The sequence below is a fragment of the Tupaia chinensis genome, unplaced genomic scaffold (assembly GCF_000334495.1).
Source record: "Tupaia chinensis unplaced genomic scaffold, TupChi_1.0 Scaffold000610_1, whole genome shotgun sequence".
NCBI lineage: Eukaryota > Metazoa > Chordata > Mammalia > Scandentia > Tupaiidae > Tupaia > Tupaia belangeri.
This window is the reverse complement of record NW_006160129.1, coordinates 3,445,635-3,460,199: the sequence shown is the minus strand read 5'-3', so window position 1 is coordinate 3,460,199 and position 14,565 is coordinate 3,445,635. Positions and strand designations below refer to the sequence as shown.

Here is a 14,565-nt window from a genome sequence, read left to right as displayed (position 1 = left end):
GGGAAGTCCCAGACACAAATGTCCTTTCTCTATTTAAGGGAAGGAGTTTATTTAAAACATGACACTCCAAAGTTGTGTTAGGATGTACCTATTCATTGTTCATTCCCTAAGCATTTCCCATATACAAGACACTGTGGGAAGTCCCAAAGTGTGTAAGAAACCTGTAACTCTGTTTAGAAATTCATAAAATGGGGTCATTGGTCTACATGATCTTGAAGTTTCTAAGACTGTAATTAGAAATAAGCAGGAAAACACTTAAGAGAAACTTGTGTTCAAGAAGTGTTGTAACAGGGGGAGTGTCAAGTCAAGGCCTCGGTCTTCCAGTTTCACCTAATGGGGTGACATTGACTTAACATTATGACCTGCTGCTCCCCTGGCCATCTGAGCCAAGACTTCCTCCTGGAATGAAAGTGAGACTCAGGCCCCAGAGAGTCTTCTGAAAGTCCTTGGGCTTTTATTTTCTTTTACCTTTTGAGTGTGGTGATGCAGACAGAGTCTTTTTGTTACCCAAGAGTGAGGCTGCCAGGTGGCTTTTCATCCACCCAGCACCATCTTGCATCCCCAGGAATGCTTTCATCTATGTACCTTCCCGTTTCAACACTGGCTTTGTTGACTGTCACCAGCGATGTCGAATTACCTCCTTTTTTCCCCCCACTGAACAAAGAGTGTGTTCAGGTAAAGTTATTGGTATGGAACAGAGTCCTGGTCTATCATTGTTGTTATTATATGAGTGGCAAGTATTCCAGCATGGTTACAATGATTAGAAATAGAATGCCCAGTAACATATGTCGTTTGTAGTAACTATATTCCAGTTACAAGGAATGATTTTGTTTCAGCTAATGATGGCATTGTGGTAACAACCTTGGGTCAATCAGCTGCCAGAGCTTGGGTACCAAATAGGAGAGGGAGACAGGAGGCAAGAGAAAGGACACTGGATGACAGCATCTTCCTGCTCTCATCCTGCCTTCCCTCTATGGCCAGAGGCTTCTTGCTTGCTGCCAGCATGGCCTTTCCCCAGGGCAGTCATTGCAGAACCTTGCCCACACCTCTACCCAGCTGGAGAAGCCATAAGTCTTCAAGTGGCTTTAGAATCTCCAACTCCCCTGCAAGCTGATTGGAGCCTTCCCATCAGACCCAGAGATGTAATAAATGTGATTATGGGGAACAAAGGCAAACTTCCATGGAGAAGCAAATCCACTGGCAAGAAATCAGCCTCAGTAGACTATTTTGTCTTTTTTTTTTCCCTATCTAAACTGAAAAGCAAAGTGAGCTACTGCTGAAGATATATTCTCCAGGCCCCAGACTGGCTGGGCATTGGTAGGAAGGTAAACCACATCTGGCCCACAGGTGTAAAGGCTCAAAGGGGAGTTTCTCAGCGATCCCAGCCAGAGTGCTTACTCCAGAGCGCAGTTGTAAGATCAAAGGTGGATAAATGAATTCTATTTGATTTACAATGCTTTGCTTGAAAGGTTCTCCAAACATTTCCTACCACCCCTGAGAAAAGATCTGGAGACAGGACCAGTATCATGAAATCTGGCACCCTGAGGGTCCAGGACTGAGTTGCTGAAAAGGCAGGGAAGGTGCTAGCCCCTGATGCTCTTGCCCTGGTGCCTAAATAAATAAGCCCCATGCCCTGATATGGGACAGACCAAAGGCGTTCATGCCCTCATCCCACCCCCAACACACACGCACACACACACACACACACACACACACACACACACACACACTCTCGCTGCCTCGTCAGCAATTCCACTTCCCTTCCTGCAGGGGAGCCATAGCTGGGATCCAACCCAGGAAACCAAACCACCTCTGTCATCCTTTTCATCCTCCTGGCAGAAAATAAAGCCCAGCTCAGCTGAAGAACTTGCTTCCAACCCATGCGCCACCCCCGCCCCCACCCCAGGTATTCAATTACTGGGCTGCCATTTCTCCAGACAACGGCACTTTCCATCAATCTCGTCTGCCCCTCCCCCCTTGGGTTATGAGTATTTCCTTTCTGTATTATTACTTTGCTCTCTCCATAAACCAGCCCATCGTAGATCACACTAATGACATTATAAACTTGAGGAACAGCAAGAAAATATATGGTGCGTTACATTTTTGTATTGGGCACCATGGGTCTGAGAAGGTGAGCATAAATTTGGGGTTGGTTGGGGCTCCAGCTGGTTTGTCTTTGGAACTGAAGGGGGCTGAGGTGACATGAGGGAAGGAGAGGTGGCTTGCAAATCAGTATTCCTTAGCTGTCCCCAGGTCCTGCGGTCCCCTAGAGCTTTGTATTTCCCCAGTCTTGCTGGATCAACTAGGAGAATTAGAGTCCTCATCTTATAAACATACGGGGGCTATAAATCCAAAGCCCGACCTCCACCTTCCCCAGGCCGCACCAGCCCCAGGGCACCCCTTTCTCTCACAGCTAGATAGCGTTCTTTGTGTCCTTGTTCAATTATTTAAATGTGCAATGAAACCTATATATAAGGCAGCCATGCACATGCTGGACACGGTGGCTGGAGAGGCATCTTTTATGCTTCCATACTTAGGCTTTGTGGTCCTGCTCCTTGTAATTAGCAGTGCTGTCTTTATTTTACGTACATTTAAGTGGAGACCAAATGTGCATGGGGCTGGACGGTCGACCTGGAGCTTGCTGGAGCCGCTTCCTGAATGTCAAGTCATCAAAGGTTTGCTTGTGCCTCAAGCCACTGTCTCTCCGCAGCCTCAGTCCATTCTTACAAATGCAGAATGTAGCCACAGGCAAAACAGCCTCCAAGGGAGGCTGGTTCTTAGTGTGTCTTCCAGTAATCTTGTTAAATACAGGTGTTTTCCATTTTCTAAGAGCTGGCCCTTTCAAATAATAGTTCAGAGAAATATGCTCCTTGAAAAGGGAAGGGCTATGTGTGCTTAAGGAGCTCTGTATGGAGGCTAGGTAGTCATATGCGGGTAAGTCATGAGAAGATTGGGTGAAAAAACTGTACTCATCATCGTTGTAGGTACTGAGGGAGGTGACTGGTACCCTTTGTTTCTTTATCTGAAACATGGGGGCGATCATGTGTGTTGTGCTATCAAACAATACAACGCCTATGTGTCAGGTGGTGGAGATGGTGAAATACGTGCTGTGTTGAAGCCCCATGTACCAAGTTAGCTGTGTTAACTAGAATTATATCAGTAACACACACTTTCTATCAGAGCTAGTACCCAATCGTACCATCAAAGCAGGTTGCAACATGCCAATTATTACAATATTTTTCAATGCTTTCCTCTTTTTAATTACCAGTGGATACATGCACTCATGAGAGAGAGTACTTCCCATCAAGATTTTGGGCACACATACGGGCCTGGTGTGTTTTTCAAGCCACCAGGGTTAGGATTTAAATGATGCTTGGCCATGTGGGATCTGGCTCTCAATGCCCACTGCTTATCCGCTGTGTTATGGCATTGGGTCCAGTCATTCAAATATTAAAAAAAGCTTTTCTACTAGTAGGTAAATATCTACTTCTAAGACGTTACCTCCTCAAAAAAGTCACTTACCCTCCTACCCTCTCCAGTGTTCATTTAGTGGGTTGGTGTTTTGAATGTGCCCACTTTGAGCTAGTTGGGCAAGTGTTATTATCTCCTTTAAGAAATGAGAAAAACTGAGCTTCAAAATTATTATGTAATAATGTATTCCAACATATTTATTAGAGTAATAATGGAACCGAGACTAAAAGAAAACAAACCGTTCTCGATATTTCACACTTCTGACACCAAAACCCTGGTATTCTTTTCCACACCAAGCAATTCTCTAATTCCCTACAGATACTATCATAGTTGAGTAGCCTGCATCTGAATCCAACACTGACACTGTCTCCTTGGAGTTAGCATCAGATCCCACAAGCTAAAGGACACAGTTCCATGAGATTGCCCCCACTTCAGACACCAACCGTAAGTCTGAGGTAGTCACTGCTCTTCTGTCACCAACCAGTTGTGAGTCAGGGTTCCCATAACCCCTTCCCCAGGTTTAACAGTTTGTTGTAATGGGTCACAACACTCAGAAAAAAACACTTCCTTACATGTACTGGTTTAGTATAAGGATATCGCAAAGGGCACAGATGTAGCCGATGAAGCAGTACATGGAGCAAAGTGTGGGGAAGGGCACAGAGCGCCCATGCCCTCTCCTGGTGCAGCACCCTCCCAGCACCTTCCTCTGTTACCTGGAAGGTCTCTGAACCTCTTCATTTAAGGTTTTATGGGGGCTCCTTTACATAGGTGTGGCAGATTATATCACTGCCATTGGTTAACTGAGCTCAATATCTAGCCCTTCCCCAGAGGTGGGGGAAGAACAGAAAGTGCCAGTCCTCTAATCACATGGTTGGTTCTCTGGCAACAAACCCTATCCTCTAAGGGCCCCTTCATTAGCATAAACTCAGGTATTGTCTAAATGAGCTTATTATTTTTTAAATTGCATTTGTTTGTTTATTCTAGGAACTAGAGAGAACACCCACAATAGGGTCTTCATGCCAGGATCCACCCCCAGCCTCAGCCAGCCCCTGATTATGGGCACATGCATGCTTGGAATACTCAGGGAGGTCTCCAGATGTGACCCCAGAACGTTCCCATGTGGGTCAGCTTTGCACAGCATCATATTTTACTGCTGTGTCACCATCCAGTCCCCAGGGCCTATTATGAAAGCAAAACAAAACAAAAAGTCCCTCTCATTCCAGTCACTCAGAAAATATCCTGTAGTGCCAGGAACCAGAGATAAAGGCCAGATGTGTGCTTCTTTTCATGTTACAATATCTGGAGACCATGAAAGTCAAACTGTATTTTATGGATGAAGAGACCCAGCATGTTGAGAGACATGCCCAAGGCCATGTAGTTGGCGGCTGGATCTCCTGTCTCAGAGCACATGGAGCACACAGCTTCCAGGTGTCACCTTCCAGAAGAAGGGACTGCCAACAGGGGAGCAGTGGGCTTTCCCCTTCGTGCTTGGGGCACTTGGTGCTGTTGAAATTACTAGGTTCAACATAAGATGTGAAGCCAGGAAGTTGAATAAGCCCAGGAAGCTGGAGAGTGGGAGCTGATGGGATACACATGGAAAAGTTCACAGAGGCTGAAGCACAGAGATGGTCTTTTGGAAATGAGAAGGGAAAAGGGAGCAGATGAGGGACAAAGATACAGCCTGATCTGGGAGGGAAAATGAGGAACGAACAAACATTTGTTGAATGTCGCTTGCTCTGTGCCAGATCCTTTGTACATGTTAATTCATGGAATCCCCCAAAATGCTCTTCGGAGGAGGAATTTTAATCCCCATTTATAGTTAAGCCAAGCCATGATAAGAGCATTTTTCAAGACTCAGACACTAATGAGAGGAGGACAGGCATGCACTGTGGTTACGTGATTCACCAGACAGACTCTGTCGAGTTGAGGAACCTCAAAAATGAGGACAAAGATCTGGGTGGCTTGGGCCCCTGGGCCATGAAACAAGACCTCAGGCTTGAGTCCTGGAGAAATACGGATGTTTGTCTAAAATTTCCCATGAGTATCAGATCCAGGTGATTTGATATCGGGAAACTTAGCATGAGGCAGGTCAGAATCCAGGACAATGGGGTGGGAGGAAGGGGCAGGATGGTGGAAATGGTCCCAACATGCCTGTTGCCTAGGGAAAAATTGCCATTTTACATTTCAATTAGCAGGGACACTGGGGTCAATCAGCAGCGCCACTGGAGGAAAAATGTGTCCAGCCCAGCCCTGGGCCTCTCCAATTATTATTAATGAACTTACTCTCAAAGCCACCAACCTTTTTATATGCAAACTAGGTCTTCATGGGACCACTGGTAATCAGGACTCATTAGAGGACTCATCACAAGCTTCAGAAAGAATCTCACAGGGCACAAGAGGGACAGCTTTTTGCCTTCCCCTATCCTGGAGAGAACTGCCCAGCCCCAGGCAGGGTTCCAGCCCAGCTCAGGAGGTTTCTGAGCAGCTGAGTTCACTGATCCTTGTTGACCAACTAACCTGCCCACCTGTGGGGACTTGCTTCTTCACTCAGAAGAGGAACCATGGAAACTCAGGCAGGTTGGCATCTGAGTTCTTCACCTGCCCATTCGTCTACTAACACTGAGTCATTAGTGTTCTTCTCCTTGCCTCAGTTTCTCCTTCGCAAAGTAGAAGCAGTCCATGAGGTTGGTCAGAGGACTGTCAGATTCCAAGTACCCTCAGAGCACCACATAGTTCATGGGTGGAGACAGTTTGATGCAGAAGATGAGAGGTACCAGGGGCTCTTGGCTCTCACTGCAGTGTGACCACAAACCCAGCTCTCTCCTGTGATATGGCTGGAGGAAAGATTGGGCATGTTCATGGTTTGGGGGAGGAAAAGCTGCCCAGGGCACAGGCAGAGCCAGCTGGAACCAGAACACTGGCTTGGGCTCCCCACTCACAAATCCCCACTTCCCAGAAATCTGCCCTTCTCTGTTTGTCAGCATAGCTCACCTCCTACTCCAGATCCGACTTCCCCTTTTCACAGAATCCCTTCTCTCCTTTGTGTGTCCTATCTTCCCATCTTGGGGTAGGGATGCAGGATAGGGCCACTAAGACTCTCCCCACGTGGGTACCTAAGTGGCCCCAGAGATCCACATGCTTTGGAGCCACTGTAAGGTTAAGGCCAAGGCCCCATTCTCCTGCTGGCTGCTTCCCTGCACTGTTCTTTGTTAGTTTTAAACCACGATATGATGCAGGTCATAAAATCTTCCATCTAAACCAGGTCAAGGGTCCAGCTCATTGGTATCAAGAACCTTCATTGTAGTGTAACCATCACCACCATCCCCAACTGAGGCTGTACCCATTGAACAACTCCTCGTTTCCCTTCTCCCCAGCCCCTGACAACCACCATTCTCCTGTCTTGACTCTATGAGTTTGACTACTCTGGGTTCCTCACATAAGTGCAATCAAACAGTATTCGTCCTTTTGGATCTGGCTTGCCACACTTTGCGTAATATCCCCAAGATTCATCCATGTTGTATCGGGTCATAACTTCTTTGCTTTTTTTTTTTTTTCCTGGAGAGGTTTTGCTATAGGGCGCGTGCTCTCGCCAGACAGACAGAAAGAGACATAGAGACAGAAAGCGAGAAATCACCCCCCAGGGGGGATGGTCACGCCGCAATCCCTTCTCCTCCATTCTCCTCTCAGGATCTTGGGCACGCACACATGCCCGGCGTGAGTTTTAAGCCACCGGGTCCAGGATTCGAACCGCGGTCGACTACGTGGGAGTCCAGCGACATAGCCATTACGCTAACTGCTGGTTCCCACTTCTTTGCTTTTTATGGCTGAATAATATTGTATGGATATACCACATTTTGCTTGCCTCTAGATGGTGATGCTGGACCCAGGATGCCTCAGCCCTCTTCCCTCTCCCACCATGCTGGCTCAGCAAAAGAGCCTTGGAGGCTGTCTGCGGTGTGTCTGTAGGAGGGTGGACCAGGTGATGTCTGCAGAGGTTGCAACCTTGGGCTGCCAGGTTGCTCCCATGACTGTGTTCTCTGTCCCCAGGACTGCCCCCAGCTGTTGCGAGTGGACAAGATCCTGGTACCTGTGGAAGTGGTCAAGCCCATCACTCTGAAGGCCAAGAACCTCCCGCAGCCCCAGTCTGGGCAGCGCGGCTATGAGTGCATCCTTAGCATCCAGGGCAGCGAGCAGAGGGTGCCTGCTCTGCGCTTCAACAGCTCCAGCGTGCAGTGCCAGAACACCTCCGTGAGTCCCCACCCTGCCCCACCCCACCCCATCATGGTTCTCTTGCTAGAGCTAAACCAGGCCAGCTCAGCAGGGTTTTCCACAGCACCCACTACACTGTTTGACCTCCTGGCCACTTGCTGACTCAACCCGGTTTGTCCATCCCAACCCTTAATACCTGTTCCAGCAGCAAGCTGGATGCTGAGGCCCCCACCCAGGTGTCGGGTACTACTTGTAGCTGTGTCATGATGAGAAGAGGGGCTGCTGGACCAGCTGTGGGGCTGCTGAGCCCTGTGTGTGGCCAGATGCTTTTGTGGGTGTGGGCTCCTGCAGTGCTCATGCTTACCTACTTTCTAGAAAGCAGCTCTGTAAGCCGTAGGCTTCCCACTCGGCCTGACCTGAGAATCTCACTTAAGGAAAGGCCTGCAAAGCCCGCTACTGCTTTCAAACCTACACAGAGACTGTGTCCCTTCTGCAAAGGAGGTTTCTGAGACAGACCTAGCATTAGCAAAGGAAATGTCACATGGAGGGAGCTGGCGGGGGGTTACATCGGCACAAACTGAGCCGGGGGTGGGAGGGGGTGAGAAAATCCACATTAAGCCCGTACTCTGCCCCAGGCTGCCAACTGCTGTCCACCTGGGTCCGAGGTGCCACACAGTGTACCCTAACTCGGTGTCACCGCTCCTGCCCACCGTGTTCCCTGTCCCCTCTTGTTGCCTACCAATACTACCCTACACTCTCATTTTTAGTCTGGGCTCACTTCCATGTACCCAGATGCTCAGAGACAAACATTAGACTTGGAGACTCATAACAGTCTCAAGCTATAAGAAACCTTTAAGTACTTCCTCACTATGCAAAAGAGAAAGAGAGGCCCAGACGCAGGGCAGATTTAGGTTTGTGGGCTGAGACGTAAACAATCTGGGGAATGAAATATACGGGTCAGTCCCATGGCCTGTTGGTTATGGGAGCCAGATCCCACATGTCCAACCATATGGTTCAAATCTCAGCACCGACAGCTTGAAAAACACACTGGGTGCATGTGCGTGCGTGGCCAAGACTCCAGCAAGATGAGAAATGGAGGAGAAGGGAGTGTGAAGTGACCACATGCTAGTGGGGGCGTTTTCTCCCTCTCCTTCTCTCTCTTCATCATTCTCTGGTGAGCACACATGCGCTCTGCAAAAAATTTTTTTAGAAATGAAATATAATAAGGATAAAACTAGAGATACAGTCAGGCCATCAGAGGGGCCACGCAAGCAAGCGCAGGCCCAGAAGCTGAAGCTCCATTCTCTTTGGGGTAAGGTCCCTCTGTTCCAGAAGATCAGCGACCTGCCCGGGCTTTTACAATCCATGAGTGGCAGGGCTGACCTGGATTTCAGGTCCCCTCCTGTGTCACCCTGCCGTTCATCCATTTTTCCAGCTGCTACTGGGAACGTAAATGCAGTGACTGTATTGGGGATGGAATGTAGGACCAGGAGAAGCCCAAACAAAGGGCTTCACGGACACCCATCCTTCCCGTCAGAAGCAATCTGGGGATAAGCAGAGCCAGAGAGACCCAAGTGCTTGTTCAGCATTACAGGGACTGAACTGATCACCGATCTCACAACCTGTGAGAGCCAGAGTCCCCACAGCGCCCCACATGCATATCCCTCTCCTCCCCACGTGACCAGGCTATGTTTCAGATGTCTGCCAGGCTCCAGATTAAATCCACAAGCAAAGGGGACGTTGGACACCTCGCATTTCCTCGTAAATCCTGAAAACTAGCAGACCAGCCCCAAAGGTTTAGCTTAAGTAATTCTCCCCAAACCGAGATGAACCTTGTGGAAAGAAAAGGCCTGGTCCCCACATTTGACTCAGCAGAAAGCAGGCAGGGACTTCAGATCATGGGGGAAACAGCTTCATTTCCTCAGGGAAGCTGCTCCAGGTCCAAGGTCTCAGGAAAGAGGACACGGTGTAGCCTCAGATGGTGCACCCCAAGTCCTCCGAGAAAGGGATGCAAATGTTACAAGACTGAGCCTGGTGGCTCCTGTACTTAGGCTAATGCCACACGACCTACTCATGCTGTTATCTAACTCCTGTCACGGCCCGGGTAACAGCATGAGTTAGTCATACAAACCTTTGATCAGCATCCTTCACACCCTGGGGACTAACTTTTAAAGTTCCTAGGAAGCTGGTTGGGATGCACTGCCATGCCTTTAACTGGCAGAACTGGAGGTAGATGGTGTTGAACTGTCCTCAGCAGTTCCTACGCCAAGAGCTGCCTGACCCAATGAGTCCTGGGTGGCCACAGGGAATTCCCAAACATGGGAGCAAAATCGAGCCTCCTGGGAACAAGGGTATAAACAGGAGCTTGGTGGCCCCAGCAGGCAGAGCCACCTCCTCTGCAGTGTCCCCACGAGGTACCCCATCTGCACCTGTAAGTGCGGAAGGGCATGCTGGGCTCCAGTGTGGGTGTGTCTGCCTGTCTCACACTGCATTCTTGGGATTGAAGAAACCAGCAGGTCCCAAAGCTCCTCATGGGAAAAGTTCCCATCTGGAAGCCTGATGCCCCAGAACATGATGGTCCATTCTGCTTCCAGCCCTTGGGGCCCCAAGTCTAGTGGCTGATCTCTCCAGTACATGGGGCTTGGCACTTCCAGCTCTGCTTCAGGTGGACCTGGAAATCCCAGAGCCAGGTGCAAACTGCTGACACTGAGGCTGGAAGCCTGCACCTGGGGTTCTCACCACTGAGGAGACACCTGACCATTATAATCCCGGCCCATCTCCTACATGTCCCAGAAGTTAGGGCAGACTCCTGCCGCATGCTGGCTGGTCTCTCGCTCACCGTGGGCCAGTCCTGGACTTCTCCTCCATTCTCCTCTCAGGATCTTGGGCACGCACACATGCCCGGCGTGAGTTTTAAGCCACCGGGTCCAGGATTCGAACCGCGGTCGACTACGTGGGAGTCCAGCGACATAGCCATTACGCTAACTGCTGGTTCCCACTTCTTTGCTTTTTATGGCTGAATAATATTGTATGGATATACCACATTTTGCTTGCCTCTAGATGGTGATGCTGGACCCAGGATGCCTCAGCCCTCTTCCCTCTCCCACCATGCTGGCTCAGCAAAAGAGCCTTGGAGGCTGTCTGCGGTGTGTCTGTAGGAGGGTGGACCAGGTGATGTCTGCAGAGGTTGCAACCTTGGGCTGCCAGGTTGCTCCCATGACTGTGTTCTCTGTCCCCAGGACTGCCCCCAGCTGTTGCGAGTGGACAAGATCCTGGTACCTGTGGAAGTGGTCAAGCCCATCACTCTGAAGGCCAAGAACCTCCCGCAGCCCCAGTCTGGGCAGCGCGGCTATGAGTGCATCCTTAGCATCCAGGGCAGCGAGCAGAGGGTGCCTGCTCTGCGCTTCAACAGCTCCAGCGTGCAGTGCCAGAACACCTCCGTGAGTCCCCACCCTGCCCCACCCCACCCCATCATGGTTCTCTTGCTAGAGCTAAACCAGGCCAGCTCAGCAGGGTTTTCCACAGCACCCACTACACTGTTTGACCTCCTGGCCACTTGCTGACTCAACCCGGTTTGTCCATCCCAACCCTTAATACCTGTTCCAGCAGCAAGCTGGATGCTGAGGCCCCCACCCAGGTGTCGGGTACTACTTGTAGCTGTGTCATGATGAGAAGAGGGGCTGCTGGACCAGCTGTGGGGCTGCTGAGCCCTGTGTGTGGCCAGATGCTTTTGTGGGTGTGGGCTCCTGCAGTGCTCATGCTTACCTACTTTCTAGAAAGCAGCTCTGTAAGCCGTAGGCTTCCCACTCGGCCTGACCTGAGAATCTCACTTAAGGAAAGGCCTGCAAAGCCCGCTACTGCTTTCAAACCTACACAGAGACTGTGTCCCTTCTGCAAAGGAGGTTTCTGAGACAGACCTAGCATTAGCAAAGGAAATGTCACATGGAGGGAGCTGGCGGGGGGTTACATCGGCACAAACTGAGCCGGGGGTGGGAGGGGGTGAGAAAATCCACATTAAGCCCGTACTCTGCCCCAGGCTGCCAACTGCTGTCCACCTGGGTCCGAGGTGCCACACAGTGTACCCTAACTCGGTGTCACCGCTCCTGCCCACCGTGTTCCCTGTCCCCTCTTGTTGCCTACCAATACTACCCTACACTCTCATTTTTAGTCTGGGCTCACTTCCATGTACCCAGATGCTCAGAGACAAACATTAGACTTGGAGACTCATAACAGTCTCAAGCTATAAGAAACCTTTAAGTACTTCCTCACTATGCAAAAGAGAAAGAGAGGCCCAGACGCAGGGCAGATTTAGGTTTGTGGGCTGAGACGTAAACAATCTGGGGAATGAAATATACGGGTCAGTCCCATGGCCTGTTGGTTATGGGAGCCAGATCCCACATGTCCAACCATATGGTTCAAATCTCAGCACCGACAGCTTGAAAAACACACTGGGTGCATGTGCGTGCGTGGCCAAGACTCCAGCAAGATGAGAAATGGAGGAGAAGGGAGTGTGAAGTGACCACATGCTAGTGGGGGCGTTTTCTCCCTCTCCTTCTCTCTCTTCATCATTCTCTGGTGAGCACACATGCCCTCTGCAAAAAATTTTTTTAGAAATGAAATATAATAAGGATAAAACTAGAGATACAGTCAGGCCATCAGAGGGGCCACGCAAGCAAGCGCAGGCCCAGAAGCTGAAGCTCCATTCTCTTTGGGGTAAGGTCCCTCTGTTCCAGAAGATCAGCGACCTGCCCGGGCTTTTACAATCCATGAGTGGCAGGGCTGACCTGGATTTCAGGTCCCCTCCTGTGTCACCCTGCCGTTCATCCATTTTTCCAGCTGCTACTGGGAACGTAAATGCAGTGACTGTATTGGGGATGGAATGTAGGACCAGGAGAAGCCCAAACAAAGGGCTTCACGGACACCCATCCTTCCCGTCAGAAGCAATCTGGGGATAAGCAGAGCCAGAGAGACCCAAGTGCTTGTTCAGCATTACAGGGACTGAACTGATCACCGATCTCACAACCTGTGAGAGCCAGAGTCCCCACAGCGCCCCACATGCATATCCCTCTCCTCCCCACGTGACCAGGCTATGTTTCAGATGTCTGCCAGGCTCCAGATTAAATCCACAAGCAAAGGGGACGTTGGACACCTCGCATTTCCTCGTAAATCCTGAAAACTAGCAGACCAGCCCCAAAGGTTTAGCTTAAGTAATTCTCCCCAAACCGAGATGAACCTTGTGGAAAGAAAAGGCCTGGTCCCCACATTTGACTCAGCAGAAAGCAGGCAGGGACTTCAGATCATGGGGGAAACAGCTTCATTTCCTCAGGGAAGCTGCTCCAGGTCCAAGGTCTCAGGAAAGAGGACACGGTGTAGCCTCAGATGGTGCACCCCAAGTCCTCCGAGAAAGGGATGCAAATGTTACAAGACTGAGCCTGGTGGCTCCTGTACTTAGGCTAATGCCACACGACCTACTCATGCTGTTATCTAACTCCTGTCACGGCCCGGGTAACAGCATGAGTTAGTCATACAAACCTTTGATCAGCATCCTTCACACCCTGGGGACTAACTTTTAAAGTTCCTAGGAAGCTGGTTGGGATGCACTGCCATGCCTTTAACTGGCAGAACTGGAGGTAGATGGTGTTGAACTGTCCTCAGCAGTTCCTACGCCAAGAGCTGCCTGACCCAATGAGTCCTGGGTGGCCACAGGGAATTCCCAAACATGGGAGCAAAATCGAGCCTCCTGGGAACAAGGGTATAAACAGGAGCTTGGTGGCCCCAGCAGGCAGAGCCACCTCCTCTGCAGTGTCCCCACGAGGTACCCCATCTGCACCTGTAAGTGCGGAAGGGCATGCTGGGCTCCAGTGTGGGTGTGTCTGCCTGTCTCACACTGCATTCTTGGGATTGAAGAAACCAGCAGGTCCCAAAGCTCCTCATGGGAAAAGTTCCCATCTGGAAGCCTGATGCCCCAGAACATGATGGTCCATTCTGCTTCCAGCCCTTGGGGCCCCAAGTCTAGTGGCTGATCTCTCCAGTACATGGGGCTTGGCACTTCCAGCTCTGCTTCAGGTGGACCTGGAAATCCCAGAGCCAGGTGCAAACTGCTGACACTGAGGCTGGAAGCCTGCACCTGGGGTTCTCACCACTGAGGAGACACCTGACCATTATAATCCCGGCCCATCTCCTACATGTCCCAGAAGTTAGGGCAGACTCCTGCCGCATGCTGGCTGGTCTCTCGCTCACCGTGGGCCAGTCCTGGAGGCCTTCAGGTCACAGTTTCTAAAGTCACACGGTATCTTTGCTTCTATAATGTTTAAACTTCCTAGTGAGTTTGCTGCCCTAGCATTTCAAGTCCGAGGAATTGCAGTCACAAGAAGGGTACTCTCCAAATGATAGAATCCAGGAGGAATTCTTGGTACCTACCAGGAACCACTGGAATCGCAAGGTCAGGAGGGCTCAGCTCTGCCTCTCCCAGGATCCTCTTTTTGCAGGGGCAGTGGATCCAGTAGCTTCACCGCTCTGGGCCAGGATGCTGCATGACTTCCTTCAGAAACTTTCAAGGTCATAATCAGGGGGATGCCTCTCCCTCCAGTTACAGAAAACAAGATTCCATCATGCAGGAATAAAGTTGAGCAGTGTCTATTTGATCCTGGTACAGAGACCCTCACCAAGGCCCAGAGAGGGAAAGTGACAATCTCCAGGTTACACAGCAAGTCAATTCACAACTTGAACCCAGGTTCATAATGTAAACCCCAACCAAAGGTTAGAGAAAAAACAGCAAGAAGGCACTTACACCCCAGCTTTGGAGACCTGGGAGCCAGGTCTGCAAGAAGGATTGTGTGGAAGAAAGGATTGTTTCATTTTCTAAATCTCTGAGCAGTCCTAAAT

The 14,565-nt window shown here is 50.1% G+C and overlaps 1 protein-coding gene across 1 annotated transcript in view; it reads left to right on the top strand.

The window, feature by feature from the left end:
• Nucleotides 1–14,565, top strand: part of LOC102467684 (plexin-A4) — a gene marked incomplete at its 5' end in the record, with an annotated part of 128,583 nt that overhangs the window by 25,890 nt on the left and 88,128 nt on the right. Inside the window, one exon of the mRNA XM_006158849.2 lies at nt 7,519–7,719. Coding sequence (XP_006158911.1) covers nt 7,519–7,719 — 201 coding nt within the window. The remainder of the gene's footprint in view (nt 1–7,518; nt 7,720–14,565) is intronic.